This window comes from Pelecanus crispus, chromosome 3 (assembly GCF_030463565.1).
Source record: "Pelecanus crispus isolate bPelCri1 chromosome 3, bPelCri1.pri, whole genome shotgun sequence".
NCBI lineage: Eukaryota > Metazoa > Chordata > Aves > Pelecaniformes > Pelecanidae > Pelecanus > Pelecanus crispus.
Genome location: NC_134645.1, coordinates 116,769,299 through 116,784,821, shown reverse-complemented (window position 1 = coordinate 116,784,821; position 15,523 = coordinate 116,769,299). Strand labels below are relative to the sequence as shown.

At 40.4% G+C, this 15,523-nt stretch overlaps 1 protein-coding gene across 3 annotated transcripts in view; it reads right to left on the bottom strand.

Moving 5' to 3' along the window:
• Positions 1-15,072, bottom strand: part of LPIN1 (lipin 1) — a 40,502-nt gene extending 25,430 nt beyond the window's left edge. The window contains exons 1-8 of one of the 3 annotated variants that reach the window (XM_075707223.1): positions 14,869-15,069; positions 13,461-13,556; positions 11,740-12,074; positions 11,245-11,364; positions 9,993-10,100; positions 5,075-5,204; positions 1,655-1,964; positions 38-131 (exon numbers count right to left, since the gene is read on the bottom strand). In XM_075707223.1, coding sequence (XP_075563338.1) covers positions 38-131; positions 1,655-1,964; positions 5,075-5,204; positions 9,993-10,100; positions 11,245-11,364; positions 11,740-12,074; positions 13,461-13,556; positions 14,869-15,060 — 1,385 coding nt within the window. In that variant the 5' untranslated portion in view covers positions 15,061-15,069. Of the gene's footprint in view, positions 1-37; positions 132-1,654; positions 1,965-5,074; positions 5,205-9,992; positions 10,101-11,244; positions 11,365-11,739; positions 12,075-13,460; positions 13,557-14,868 lie in introns of all 3 variants that reach the window. The other 2 variants (XM_075707225.1, XM_075707224.1) reach the window with 2 other exon arrangements.
• Positions 15,073-15,523: the final 451 nt, after the last annotated feature.

The window sequence follows — 15,523 nt, the reverse complement described above, 5'->3', positions numbered from 1 at the left end:
CTCTTTAAATAGGAAAAATATAAGAAAGGACTTATACTTCTTGGGGAAATAAAGTGCAGCAACTTCTGGATCCATGTCAGTGAGGTCATCTAAATAGACACCATCAGCACCAAGATGCCGGCTTCGTTTGTCTGTAAGGGATGGCACAAATAAGCCTATTAATGAGCATTTTCTGAGTAACAAGCCAAGTTATTACTGTTTAACTATTCATTTTAAGATTGAGAAACCAGACACGTTATAACAGTTTCTGAACTGTATTTGTACAAATTGGTACCGCCAAAAACTTCAAAACAAGTTGTTCATATACACGGTTGGGACTTTAAATACACAAAATGGGACAGCAGAGGACTAGTTTTGAGATATACTGAAGCCTCCCTATCCCAGACAAAACCACTGGAAATTAGAAGTCAGTGGTCACTATAGGAAAACAGCAAAACGAAAACTTTCTGAGTATTTGCATAGGCCTATTGTCACAGTAAGGCAATCTCCGAGATTTATTTTATTATTTTATTTAATCTCCGAGAACTAATCTTCAGTGCCCCCTTGCAAAAGGGAAATAACACAACAGACTACACTATAGTCACTGATACACTGTAACTGGCTCGTTATGGAGACAACTCACTGTTTAGCACATACAACTGATGTGCTGTGTGTGCACATGGACCACTGCAGGGGACAAGCAACCCTCCCAGGTCTTTCACTAGTATCAACACAGAGTCATCGGCTGTCCTGTTGTTACTGGTACATCTAGACAAGTAACCACTGTAAGGCCAAAACCTAATTTGGAATTCATTCTAAAACCCACGACTTCTCACTGTCCCAGTTTCCAACATCAAACACCAGAAAAGCAATCGGAAACAAAAAGTTATGTAAAGACTGAATAGCAAGCAGAGTAACGCAGCCATTTTTTGTCTTCAAGATAGTGGAATGCATGGGTAAGTGGCTAAGAAACTTGTATGTTTACTGATTAAAAAGCAGCTGCACAAACTAGGCTTATATAGTGCTTACATAATTATAGAATAATCAGAGCTCTAAAACAGAGCCTTTGTAAGCAAATAAATTTCATGTGAAGATCGTAACACTTATTATAAAATACCATGAGCCCAGAAATTAAGAAGCAGAAAAGGAGACGGAGTTATATTTCACAAATTCAAGACAGGACACGTACCACACAACTGAAATTGCTCATGTGAAACAAAAGCACCTTATTTTATGGCAAATCTGTTGTTTGTGCAAAAGACGTACTACAACTTTGTACTAGAGCAGAGAGGTTCCACAATTACCAGGGACACATAACAACTCAGAAACTACTCAGAGCAGGTGAACCAGCAGATCTACAGTGTGCTTGTACCAAAAAGCGAAATCTCTGAATCTGTCAAATATGGATGAATTTGGAGCAAGTTTTGCAGTCTTGCTCATACGCAGAGCTGCCAAAAATCCCAGACCAAGCAGAATCTTCTATCTTACTACATGGCTCCTATGAACAGCCTGCTGCACAGCTCAGATTCTGAAGGTTCTTTCCAAAGCTTATTTCTTTCCAGATCTGAAAGTGCCTTCAGGGCACAGATTAATTTATATGACAATGAGGCGCTTTATCACCATGAAATTTAAAGACAAAATCATACACATAAAAGCACAGAATCAACAGCTTTACCTTTTTTTCTGGAAGGGGAATCTGTCTTGCCAGCTGGTTGGGCTGAGCAAGCTGCAGCTTGTTTTATTTCTTCATTGGCAGGCAATGGTGGTACAGCTGCTCCTGGAGACTCTGTCTCTGGCTTATTTGTCTCAGCTGGTAAGGGCTCACTTTCATCAGCAGTTACTGCATCTGCTTGTCCAAGGGCAGGCAGAGGAGACATGGTGCTAAACTCCTCTATAGGAGAACTCTGGATGACCCGAAAGTGAGTGCTTTCAGAAGGATTTACATCCACCATGCTGGGTTCCTTTGCTTTGAGCAGAGAACTGGCCTGTGAGAAAAAACAAACAGATTGCTATAAAAAAAACCTCTTAAAAAAATGCAACAGCCAGAGTTTAACCTGTTCTGTTCACCCCAGTGAGATCAGATTCTCAAGGTAACCAACTACAGCAGAAAGCCACCGCTAACTGAGGTGGAGACTACAGTGTACAAAAGACCTCTCTGCTGTGTGTTTGCTTGCGCAAAACTCATCTGTATCTTGGAGCCAGGAAAGATTTGTTCTGCAGTGTGCTCTACAGTCTTCATTTCCCACTCACCTGCCTGGGAACAAGTCACAGCTCCCACCCTGCCCTCCCCCCTTCCTGTGCAAATCATAGCTTTTCTTCAGAAGGTAACCCCAACAAACACGAGAAGGGAGCACAGACTGGAGTCCTTACACAATCAGGATGCTCTCAGGTACCAGGACACGGGTACACTGTCATTCATCTATACCACAGATGTAGATTTTAAATCACTTTATAGGAACAATTCTAGATCTTCTCTGAGTGTGGGACAGGAGGTATTCTTGCAGAGGGGAGCTGAACTTCTACAGCAGGAGCTGTATAGCTGCTATAGCTACTTCACATCATAGCAAACAAACTCTTCCATGAAGATCAACAGCATCCAAAACATAACCCCCAGTGCAGGTATGACCAGATCAACTCTGAACAGCTTGGCTAGGGACACAGACAGGGACTGCAGAGGGAAAAGCCTCCAGGAATAAGATTTGCAACACCACACCAGGCTGTGTGACTGGGATAAAATGCCCAAATCTACTGTCAGGAAACTCTAAATTTTAGATAGGAAATGCAAATTTGAAACTCCTGCCTGGACCTATGCACTTAAATCAGTTCTCTATGTACAGAAAATAACTCCCAATTTTCATGTAATATACACGAGGAGGAAAATAATGCAGAGGTGATGGGACAGCTCATCTTTGGCCTACTAAAGAAGAGGCCAGAGCTCTTCTGAAGGAATTAAGAATTCTGGATTCCCATCCCTGCTTTTGTCACCAGCTACCAACAGTGAATTAAAGATAAATCATAATAGTGCCACTATAATTCTGGTGCCACCACCAGAATGCAGAAGTATTCTTTCTGAGGAGGATACCCACCTCCCTGGCCTGTAAAGCAGGAATTTTGCTTCTTTATACTGTTCCTGACCCTATCACTCCTGCAGTCCTTTCTGCAGAGAAGCCAACCTTCAGCAGAAGGGGCCAAACCCTGCACCATTCCTTGCCCCCATAGTTGCAGTATGCCACTGGAATCTGACCTTTATTTCTCACACCCTGAGGCAGGCATAAGCCCTAAGTCTCCCCTTTTCTGTATGAATGCTCTGACTCCACAGCTATCATAAGGAGCCACCGAGAACCTGACTGACCTGCAGCGTACTGAGCTGCACATGGCTACTGTGCAGCACGGGAGGCGACGCTGCTGGCACACCACTGATCCTGCCATCTAACTGGGCCAAATGGCTTCAGGCAGGAGACAGGCACCAAGCCAGTTAGCTCAGCCAAGAGAGCAGCACGTCTGGGCATGCAGAGATACAGAACCGCAGGTGTTTCTGCATGCTTATGTATTCAAGCAACTGATCTTAATTTTTGTGAATCACACTGTTAACACCAAGCACCTAATTTCCATCTAAGACCGTTTATAAATTTCAAGGATTTACCAAAGGACATTGGGTTTGATTTTATATGTCATTTAAACTTCTAACTTTTACAAGACTAGGTCTCAGGTACTTCCTCATTTTCTACTGTATGTCATCAGTGTTGAGAATATCCATGGCACAAGGTACTTTCCTGTGCCCCCTAAGGAGCAAGATGCAATTCTTGCAATTTTGTGTAAAAACAGGATCCATTCCCTCCTTCAGGTGAATGGAGTTAAATCCAGTTGGCGGCCGGTCACAAGCGGTGTTCCCCAGGGCTCTGTTTTGGGGCCAGTCTTGTTTAATGTCTTTAGCAATGATCTGGATGAGGGGATTGAGTGCACCCTCAGGAAGTTTGCGGACAACACCAAACTGGGTGGGAGTGTTGATCTGCTGGAGGGTAGGATGGCCCTGCAGAGAGACCTCGACAGGCTGGATCGATGGGCCAAGGCCAGTTGTATGAGGTTCAGCAAGGCCAAGTGCCAGGTCCTGCACTTGGGTCACAACAACCCCATGCAACACTACAGGCTTGGGGAAGAGTGGCTGGAAAGCTGCCTGACCAAAAAGGACCTGGGGGTGTTGGTTGACAGCCGGCTGAACATGAGCCAGCAGTGTGCCCAGGTGGCCAAGAAGGCCAACCGCATCCTGGCTTGTATCAGGAATAGCGTGGCCAGGAGGAGCAGGGAAGTGATTGTGCCCCCGTACTCAGCACTGGTGAGGCCGCACCTGGAATACTGTGTTCAGTTTTGGGCCCCTCACTACAAGAAAGACATTGAGGTGCTGGAGCATGTCCAGAGAAGGGCAACAAAGCTGGTGAAGGGTCTGGAGCACGGGCCTTATGAGGAACGGCTGAGGGAACTGGGGTTGTTTAGCCTGGAGAAGAGGAGGCTGAGGGGAGACCTTATCGCTCTCTACAACTACCTGAAAGGAGGTTGTACTGAGGTGGGTGTTGGTCTCCCACGTAGTTAGCGATAGGATGAGAGGAAATGGGCTCAAGCTGTGCCAGGGGAGGTTTAGATTGGAAATTAGGAAAAATTTCTTCACAGAAAGGGTAGCCAAGCATTGGAACAGGCTGCCCAGAGAGGTAGTGCAGTCACCATCCCTGGAAGTGTTCAAAAAATGGGTAGACGTGGCACTTTGGGACATGGTTTAGTGGGCATGGTGGTGTTGGGTTGATGGTTGGAATGATGATCTTGGAGATCCTTTCCAACCTTAATGATTCCTAGTTTTTACCTTCATTAAAAAATAATCCAGCCACCAAGCCAGGAAACATGAAATTATTACTCTACCCTTAATTGGTTTAGTGGTGGGCTTGGTAGTGTTATGTTAATGGTTGGACTGGATGATCTTAAGGGTCTTTTCCAACCTAAACAATTCTATGATTCTATGAGTCAGCATTCTGCAATAGAAGCAGCACATTTGCCCCATTAAAGCACAATAGATGCCAGCAGGAATTAAACAAATTACGTTGGATACCTTTGCAGCCTGGGGTAGTTCTCCCCAGGCCCAGTGCATGTGGGGATTATTCTTCAGTCCACTTCTGTCCATAGGTTTACTGACTAACTCTGAGTCACTGTTAGGAGTAGGAGGGCGTGAACCTGATGGGCTGAAGAAAAACAAACAAACAGTAACACTACTTATTACAAAAATATTACAAAGACAAAAATAACCACAATGAATCACACACTTTCCAAACTGATATCCACCAACCCAAAGCATTGAAAACCTAAATAATTATCAGCCAACTGAAAGTGTGAAAGCATGGAAAAACAGTTTAAACAATTCTGGATCCTCTTAGACTGGCATTCAGAGGTCTCATCCAGTTTTTCATAAGTGCCATCACAGAAGTAGTATTTGAGAAGCTGAAAGAGATGGAGCAAAAGCACTGGACCTGAACATTTCAGGCAGATTTCTGGGTTTCTGTGTGGAAAAAAGAATAGGGATGGTACCAGCCACAATAGATGAACAGATGTTAGTGTTATAATGGATGTGAAATGCAGAAATGACTCACTCACAACAAGATGACACTTTATGCTAAGTAATAAATTAGTCTAGGAATCCAGTTGATTACTTCCTTCTACTAACTTGTTCAGTACTATCCTTGGATGCATGTTTATAGGAAAACCAGCAGGAGAGCTATAAAGAGAATCTGAGCCCTTCCAGTGCAAAAATATTTAATTGTTTTGCTGACTACTCAATATAAAATATTTGATAATTAATTAGTAAATTATCAGTTTGTAGCATATTTTTTAGTGTCAGCCATTAATAAATAATGATTCACTGATTTCAAGGCCAAAAGGAAAAATTCTGACTATCTACTTTGCCTTTCTGCATAATGCAAGTCATAAAATTTCACCCAGAACCCCCTGAACAAAGCCCATTATTTTTTGTCTGATCCACAACATGTCTTTGGTATACTCATGCAATCCTGATTTATAAACTACAAGCAACAAAAGAATCCATAACATTCCTAAATCAAAGGTCCAAACCAAGTTACTTTCACTCTCAAAAACAAAAGGCTTCCTACATTTAGTATAAATTCTTCATGTTCGATTTATTCTTTACCTTCTTCTGGATAAACTGAATATCCAAAACAGTTTTGCTCTTTCGCTATAAGGCAGTTTTGTAGAGCTAGCTGGTAGGGAATTCATTGGTCACAGGCAAATAATTACTTCACACTAACACAAAGCAGCTTTTAACAATCTGTGAATTTCACATCAGAAAAAATAGCAACCTAATTATCTACATTATTCCTTGTTTTCATCTATGTTGCAGTACGATATACTTTGGATACGCACAAATGCTATGACATTTTAGCTGCAGATAATTACATTATCTAACTAACCTATAAAATTTATAGGCAATACTGTGGGAGATCTTTTTTGCCCTAAGAATTTCAAATTTTTATTACTCCTTAGGGTATAACCTATCATTTGACAGATGAAGGAATCAATACAATGTGATCTAAAAAGTATTTTCAAGCTCTAAGGATTCAAGAAATGCCTGGTGGGATTTTCAGCAACTTCTACATCTCCCACTGACAGGGTGGTAGGATTTGCAGCATTTTCCATGTATCTAGGGCCCGTTGAAACCTTGGAAATCAGGAACCTGGGTGCTTCAGAAAATCTCAGCAGGCAATAATGCTTCAAGCCCAAAACATCTAGATTTAAGGAAGCATTGTCATTTCACGAGTTAATCTGTGCACTACACACATTTTAACCTTCAAAATACCTACTGTTTACTTAGAAAAATCTCCAGTCTGGGCTTTGAGGTATGTTCAGCCCAGGGTCGCTTACCCAGCCAGACAACCCGAGAGAATACAGGCATTGCTTCAGTTTGGGCTAGAACCTCTGCATTTTGCAGGGAGAATACTGATCAGGGCAGGGCAGGGGGAACCTTGCCTTTTCCACAATTTTCCCTGAAAGTAGTTCCCTTGTACACACAACTAAGTGGGGAAGCAGCCCAGGCTGTTACTCAGCACCAAGAACCATGATGTGTATTCCCAGACACACACATGCAAGTGCCAGAAACATGGCACTTGCCTATGTGTGTATGTAAAAACAGGCAGAGTTCTGCTCTGAGAAGGCTTTTGCTGCGAAAGGGTGCCCAATGATCCATGCACATGTCTGGGTTATTGGTTCAGAGTAGATCTAGCTACAAGTATAACCATGGTAAGTTAGGAACAAGGTGAGCATCTAACCCCCAAAATATTACCCACTCTCCCAAAACAAAGTACACTAAATACACACTATCTACTGAACTTTCAACACGAGCGCAACGGAGACATCTTAATTCTCATTCTATAAGTACTACTTTTCTATACAATAAAATATAAGGATTTAGTAGTAACAAAATTTTAGATCTTCAGAATTCTTTTCAGTTGATTTCTCCTTGCAAATTAGTGTACAAATGCTAATGCAACTTAAGGGTAGACCAGAATTATCATTGCAATGCCATCTTAATTTAAAAGGCCCAAGACCAAACCAGACTGCAAACATGCATCCACAAGGCAAACTAAAGCATTCTTGTTCCTTACATCATCTGGAATATAAGCTAGAATTTTCTATGGCACTCACAAATATTAATACAGGGTTGGTGGCCTCCCAAAGAGAGCTGGTTTTCCATTACAGAGAAATACCTTTACTTTTTTCTTCATGTGACCTATTGTTGTTTAACACGCAATAGCTACTCTCTCCAATTAATATCCTTCTGGAACAGCAACAATAACCTCTGTAATTTATGGACGCAGATGGCAATTATGCCTGCTACAGTCCTGTTTGTATACTTCCTGTTTGTATAGTTCTGCTTCCATATGTAATGCCAGATGTCATCTCCTTTACCCACACTGGGACTATTTTGGCTGCTATTCACTTCATACTATTGCTACCAAAGTAAAATGAGACTGAAGACTAATAAAGCTCACAATCACATTCCTTTAATTTTTTTTTTTTTAGCTCGGTTAGGTCAAATTAAATCCTGGATTAATGTTACGCTTGCACTAGGGGTCTATAAGGCTGAATACCAAGACCGCACAGGATTTGTAACCCGGTGATAGTATCCTGCAAATGCATCCATGGATCAGAGTCCAAATGGGTTCTTTATTCTTCACACCACCAAGATATTTGTCTTGGGCTGAACTATGCCTTGCAGTTCCCCTGTCCTTAAGTTAGGCACTGACTCAGCCCAGCTGAAATTTGCTTGCCTTACACAGATTGCTGCAGATACCGGAGAAACTAGAGCCACCCATCCTGTCAACACTGTACAAGAAGGAAGGGAAACCTCAGTTCAGGCATCTAGATCAGCATATCTGATTCACATCCCATAAATGCTGAATATTTGTGTCACAGACCTATGTATTCCCTAACAGCTATGACTGCACTTAATGTAATCCAATGTCAAAGAATAAGGACCTTGACCTGCAGTTGGCAGGTCTGTAACAGCAAACCAAGCTGATCTCCACAGTGTTTCCCACTGAAAGCAGACAGCCCTGAGAAAACAGCAGTGTGACCTGAGAAAAAGTCCTGCCTTGACTGAGGCCAAATAAACTGCAAAAAGATAGAAGGAAAGAGGCCTACCTCATGTACATGTCACAACAATAGCTGAGAGCCTCTGAATCTCCTTCGAGGTGGCCATAATAGAGTTTCTTATTTCACATCGAGGAAAACAGTTGCAGACACAGAGAGGGCCTTACTCAGACAAGTTACTACAGCACTTTGGCTGTATCTCTAGACTGCCGGACAGGTGAACGCCAGAGCAAAGTTCATGGAGCCACCCAGAGCACATCACTGCTCCATCCCAACCTGTGCGCCTGCCCTTCCTTCTCTTAAATGTCCCAGGACCTCACCTTGCCTTGGTGCTGCAACATGGTCAGGTTAAAGAGGGCAGACCTAGAAGCTGGGAAAACCTCAAGATTATCAGTTTCAATACAGCCTTAGGCACCTAGTATGGCATCTATGTTGAGATAGGCAATGAGCAATTTAGCCCAATTTATTACTCAAAGCTTCCCCAGCATTAATGGAGAATTGTAGAGGTCATATTCAGACACCTACTTTAAATGTTTTAACTGAGTTGCTGTGACTCCTCACCACTGACTTAATGGAGAGAAAGGGCCTGGCTGCAGAATCTTGAGACATCTTGAATTTAAGACATCATAAGAAGTGTCTGTATCCACTTTCAGCTCTGTAGAAAAGGGTCCACAGCCAGAGGAATCCTACGCTACAACAAAGGCTTAAGTCTGGGTCTCCTAAACCTTAGGCAACATGCCTTATCTATTGTGTCATCTTTGTAAGATGCTCCCCGACTGAAATCCAACATACAGAAAGTCTTCCCTTCCCCCAAACCGGGGAACAAGGGAAGAGAAGTTCTGTTTTGGTACTGGGCTCCTCCCATTACAAGTTTTGGACTCCTTATTGCTCACTTAATCTCTGAGGCCTTTGTTTTGCTTTTACTTTTGCAACCCATGCACAAGCAAACAACTCGGGAAAACCATGGGATAAAAATGTCATTAAAATGCACGCTGACTGTAAAAAGCCACATGGAAATGTCAATCTTTAGGGGAATGTAAGTTTTCACTAGCTAAGTTGTTCCTTTTTTTTTTTTTGTTATCACCTTAATCAACTTCAGTTTTAATCCAGGCTTTCAGTGGCCCGATTTTATACTAGCCACCCTCATTCAACAGGTGATTCATCAAAGCAACTTACCTCCAGTCAATGCCCACAAAGAAGCAAGCAGAGGAAGTGGTTTTCAATGTCACTTTCTTTCAAAGCGTCTGGGTTAGCAGTAAGTGCAGTTATAAGTTCAACAAAGTTCACATACTATTAACACGTTAATAGTATATTAATGTGTTAAAAGGATTAAAGAGCAGCCCAGAAAAGAGGAAGGACAACTGTTCTACCTGTCTGGAGGAGAAAAGTGAGAAGATTGTTGAGGACAAGAGTTAGATAGGCCTCCATCTGCTGGAACAGTGAGAAGAGAGGATTGCCCTGTGCAATCTATAGGCTTACTGGGCAGCACAGCATGTTGGTAGAAAGAAAAACAGGGTGTCATTATTCACAAGTGCTGATTAACATATGCTCCTTGTGTATTAGCTACATGAATGCTGAATTTACATCTACAATTTTCAAAATCCAGAATACTGCAGTCAAGAAACAAAACAGAACATACAGCTCAAAACACCACCAAATGGGCAGGATATTGACACATGCTATCACCAGATTGGTGAAGCTAATCGCATTAAGCTCTACCATTAGTGGAGAAAGTTTCTTCCAAAATACAATTCAAATTAAGCCCTTGCTCTGAAATTATCTCCTTGCTCTCCCTTCCTCCATCCCTGAACTATAAGGCAGTCTATTGAGATTAGACTTCTTAGGATAAGGTCTTGTGAATACCACCCCACTCCAACAGTCTGCATGGAGGGTGTGGGGCACGTGCACAGACACACGCACACACAGACTTCATTGGAATTATAACACAATGCACACGAAGGAAAAAATTGTCCCTTTTTGACAGTGTTCCACAGACACAAAAAATGAGGTCCAAACTAATCTGCTTTGACATCAAAGGTATACACATGCACACAAATACACATATAGAAAAAAGTAAGCAAAGTACTGTATGTGTTCTTTTCACAAAATATGTATTTCATGTCTATCTACCTGTGCAATTCAACAGATTAGCTTTGAAAGGGACACAAGAAGCTCATATTCTAACTCATTTTAAAAAAAAAAGAAAATCTTTTTATACACCCATTCCAATCTTGCAAGTTCTTAAAAGGATTACACCCGAAGTACTAAAGATTTATATACCTGCATTCACTGATGTCCTTACAAGGTGTGTGCATCAGGCAAAGATTCAGATTTCACAAAATGTTCATCCTCTCTACAGTATTTATATGCAGTGACATTAACAGATACCGATATTCTTCAGAATTTTGTGGACCTGCATTTGTATGCATGCATTTGTTGAATCAAGGAAAAAGCTAACCTGAAATTTTTGTGCACTACCTGATGTCAAATATAGAAAGCATTCATCTAGCAGCTGACAGTGACCATGTTCGATACCAAAATTTTTTAGTAAGACTTCATATAGGACTAGCATATAAGAAATTAAAGGAAGGCTATTTAGAACCGTATTATCAGAAAAAGTACCTCTGAAGAGGTGACCATTCTCCATCTGAATGAGGGTAAGATGCAGACTGAGCAAACGTAGAAACCGCAGGAGCCTTTATGTCAGATACTTCATCAACAAACACATCTGGAACAAGGATCCTAGGTATAAGGAAAGATATGACATTTAAAAACCGTACTTCATTACTGAACTGTCATATACTCCAGATAACATTTCTCTGTCTCTTTTCAGTTCAGGTTATACTAACTCTTCTGTACAGTATGGGGTTTTTTTTGTTATCTGATTCACACCTAGTTCACAGCATAATGAAGGATTGTTCTTATGTTTTCAATGTCATTTTCATTATTTTTGCTAGTAACATGCTCAATAGCTTTCTAGCCTAAAGGTTTTTGTTAAAGAAACATGTTCATCAACCATATGTACTGACTTAGATAGAAATTACTGTTCGAAGGTATGGAGTAGAACATTAACCCAGCATTAGGTTTCCATTATATATCTCAATTCCACTGTGATACCTTGAACTGTCCAATGGTTCTTTTTCTTCCTCTGAGCTTATCTCTATAGGAAACATGTCTTCATCTTCTGATGTGTCTCCATTGTCTTCTCTTTTTAAGCTGTCTATTTTATGAGTAGACTTCCTCCTCTTTTTCCTCCTTTTTTTCACAGAGCTACAGACTGGAGATGTTTCAGTAGAAGGCTGGGATCCATGGGCTTGGGGTGGTACTTGTGAGGATGCACTGGTGTCCAGGTTTCTTATCCTGTCTACGGAGTTCCTCTTCAGCTGAGTTTCCATTAAAGCAGTTCCCTCAGACAGAATGGGAGATGTGGAGAGATGATAAGGAATTACCTCCTGAGAAAAAATGCAAACCATGCAACATATTAGTTCCTCTGCCAGTCATAAATCTGTGCTTTTTAGACAAATTCTAAAATCTATGCACAATTGCCAAAATCTAAGTCATCTATTCCCCAGAAAAGTAACAAAGGTTAGATCTGGGTGCTCAGTATGATCCTATAGTATATGGAAATTGTTCCATATCTGCATCTCCTTAGACAAACCAAGAACAATACTCTTAATAAAGAGGATCCTCTGAGCATCTAATATTGGCCAGGTTATGCATGAGTCTCTATCCACCTGATGCTAGATACAGAGCAGAAACAAAATACTGGTTTATAACCTGAACATTTTGTTAAATCCAATTCTCCTTCACAGCTCAGATGACGGATAGTAGTCAGATAGCTCAGTGGTTTATAACCAGGTCACACAAACATCCTCTTATTCAATCATATATCCACACATCTCTAGACATTCATGGAAGTATTTCTAGCAATTTTCAGTCACCAAATAACTGTTAACACACAGAAGTTTTAAATATAGAGGTCAGAAGATTTGAATACAAAGATGTAGAGATGAATCTCAGGCTCTGAGCAACCTGATCTAGTTAAAGCTGTCCCTGCTCACTGCAGGGGGGTTGGGCTGGATGACCTCTAAAGGTCCCTTCCAGAATTCTATGATTCTATGAATACTGCACGTGCACACAGCTCCCACCTGAAACTAGCAGTATTATACTCAATGTAAGAGTTTGAAAACACATCCCAGTCTGGACAGTGACAAAAATTATTGGGGATATCTGAAGAGAATTGCCTGTAAAAGCTTTTCTTATGTTACATTACGTGTGGATTATTCAAAACTAGTGTGACCATAACTTATACAGACTAGTATTTAATCACACAGCTCAACAGCAGGCATTCTCATTCAAATGCAATTCCACATGAATAATAGTTGCAAGAGCACACTGTTGGTTAGTACCAGAATTACTGTGTGCACCGACGTTCACAGGGCATGTGCACTTTTACTGGCAGTCTGCTGAGTGCATATGTTCAAAGTAAAGATTTCTACAAAAAACAGGTCCATGGACATATTAACCTCTGTCGTACACATCTTCACAGCATGTGAACTGTGTACATGTTATTTCTCTTCACACATTGGCGTGCACGTAAACTGATTTATTTTTTAGTTATGTGATTACCTTCTTTAGATTTTTTTTTCCAATCTCAGCAACTCAAAAAACAAAGTAACTGCACAGCATTAAATTTCCATAGCAGAAAATTGTCCATAAACTTTCAGAACTATAAAATCGGTAAAGGCATGTTTTTCAACAAAATTCCTAAATTCAAAACTGACTCTGAAGAGCAGGCATTGAATTTTTAACAAATTAAAATTAGTTTTGACTCTTACCTGATCATTATCCATCTCCTGCACAAAAAAGGCCTCTCCATTGTCTCCTAGTTTCATGTGCAAATCTACAGCCTCTCCATTAATTTCTATGTCAACCTGGAAGAAAATAAACATATTCTCAAATGAAAAGGAAGTTACTTTAGGTACACAGTTCCTGTTCAGCTATCCTACTACTGTCACTGGGCAAATGCTTCTCAGGGAAGTGTAAGAAATCTTATAATAAACATAAAATAGTGAACTTCTCTGTTTCTCTCCCCACCCCTTCATAAGGCCATCAACTGTCAGAAATGTTTTTCTAACTCGTTCAGCTCATTGCTGTCTTGCTGCTCTACTCAGGAAGGTTTATAGCCATTTTATGTCCCAAATCTTTTTAACGTCATTCTGAATGCTTCACTCACCACACAAATCTTTTTGCTCCTTTAATTCATAGCCTAATTTTGCATTGTGCAAGAAGTACTTCCACATGCAAATTCTTAATATACTGTCTTTCAAATTCATTAAACAGACTTCTCTTTGCACTATGAGAAGCACAAGTAAGAAAAATTGCCTATTTCTTCCGCACATTTATCTCATCGCTATACAGCCCCAACTATTTTCATTTCTTCTCGGAAGGATCTTTCTCTTTGCCTATAACTGTTCTTGTCACCAACTCCATTTTCACTGGTGGGTTTTGGGTTTTTTTTTGGAGACTTGGACAAGCCCACATTTATGTGATATTTCAGGAACAGTATACTATTGGCACAGTAACATTTTCAACTTTTACCCATAGTAAATATTGGTATTCTTTTCTGATTCATGTGAGAATTGAACAATGTCCATGGTGACATTACGATCTTTCTGCTGAACAATTATAGCTACAGTAGAACCTAGACTATATGTAGTTAAAAATTATTTCTTAAAATAATCTGTCGTGCATTACTCACTGGCAACTTCACATCTGATATCATATTGCCAGGTCATCCAGCTTGGTTACATTTATCTAAAGGTCCTCACTGCTTTTTCTAGCTTCAGTTAACCTCAACATTCTGTTATCTGAAAATATTACTTCATGATTAACTCTCTTTTTGTAACTATCAATGAACATATTAAACAAAGGGGTCTTAATACACAGTCACTAATGAAATTTATTATAAGCCCAAATCAGCACATTCAAAATTTTGCTCTATTGAAAATAAATGTTATAGATTTCATGGTTTGTTCTGGTTTTATTACAGTCAATGTCTTACAAATTATGCTTTGAAATGCAAGAATCAGTAACAACCATTTTAATTGAATCTAGTCTCAATTTGGGCACTTTGTAGAGTGTCTAAAGAAAACCTTGACTAGCATACCACAGAACATTCAGCAACTTTCATGGCATTAGAATTACCCCACAGACAGATCATACCAAAATTTTCAATTTTCTTACCACTTTCTCCCTAGAACGTAGGACTCCCATTTTCCCAAAGCGTACATGGAAAGGTGAACACTGAAGATTTCCATCTGGCTGACGTACAACAATTATATCTATACATCCCGACAATGTGGCTGGGTTTAGTCCCTTATAGAGTTCCTTCACAGTTACAAACACTTGTCCTGCTAACTGTCCAACGTAATTCATGGTTTGTACCTGAAAGACAAAAGATAGAACAAATAAGATTTTGATCCCTGCTTTATATTTTAGAGACATTTGAGAGACCAGGATTCCATCAGTGGGGTATTCTCCTGTTTCACAAATTAACGACTTCACATATTATCAGGATTTCCCACCTGATTTATTTACAGCTGACACGTGTTTCTAGAGAGCTATTAAAAGACAAAAGCAAAAGCGACCTTGTAAGTCAGGGAATTGTAACTACTTTCAAAAGTTCATAAAATCAGTTGCATTCAAAACCACTGTCAGACTTTTACACTCTGCAGCTCACAAATGTCTCCAATTATGTCTGAAGAGAAAAGCATTACCTCCAAAATAACATCTCCTCCTATCATTTATTTTGCCCTCAACACCAAATACACTTTTCTCATGCATTTCTACAGGCTTTTAAGGGCAGGGCAAGTGAATGGTTTTAAGCAGATCTAATTTT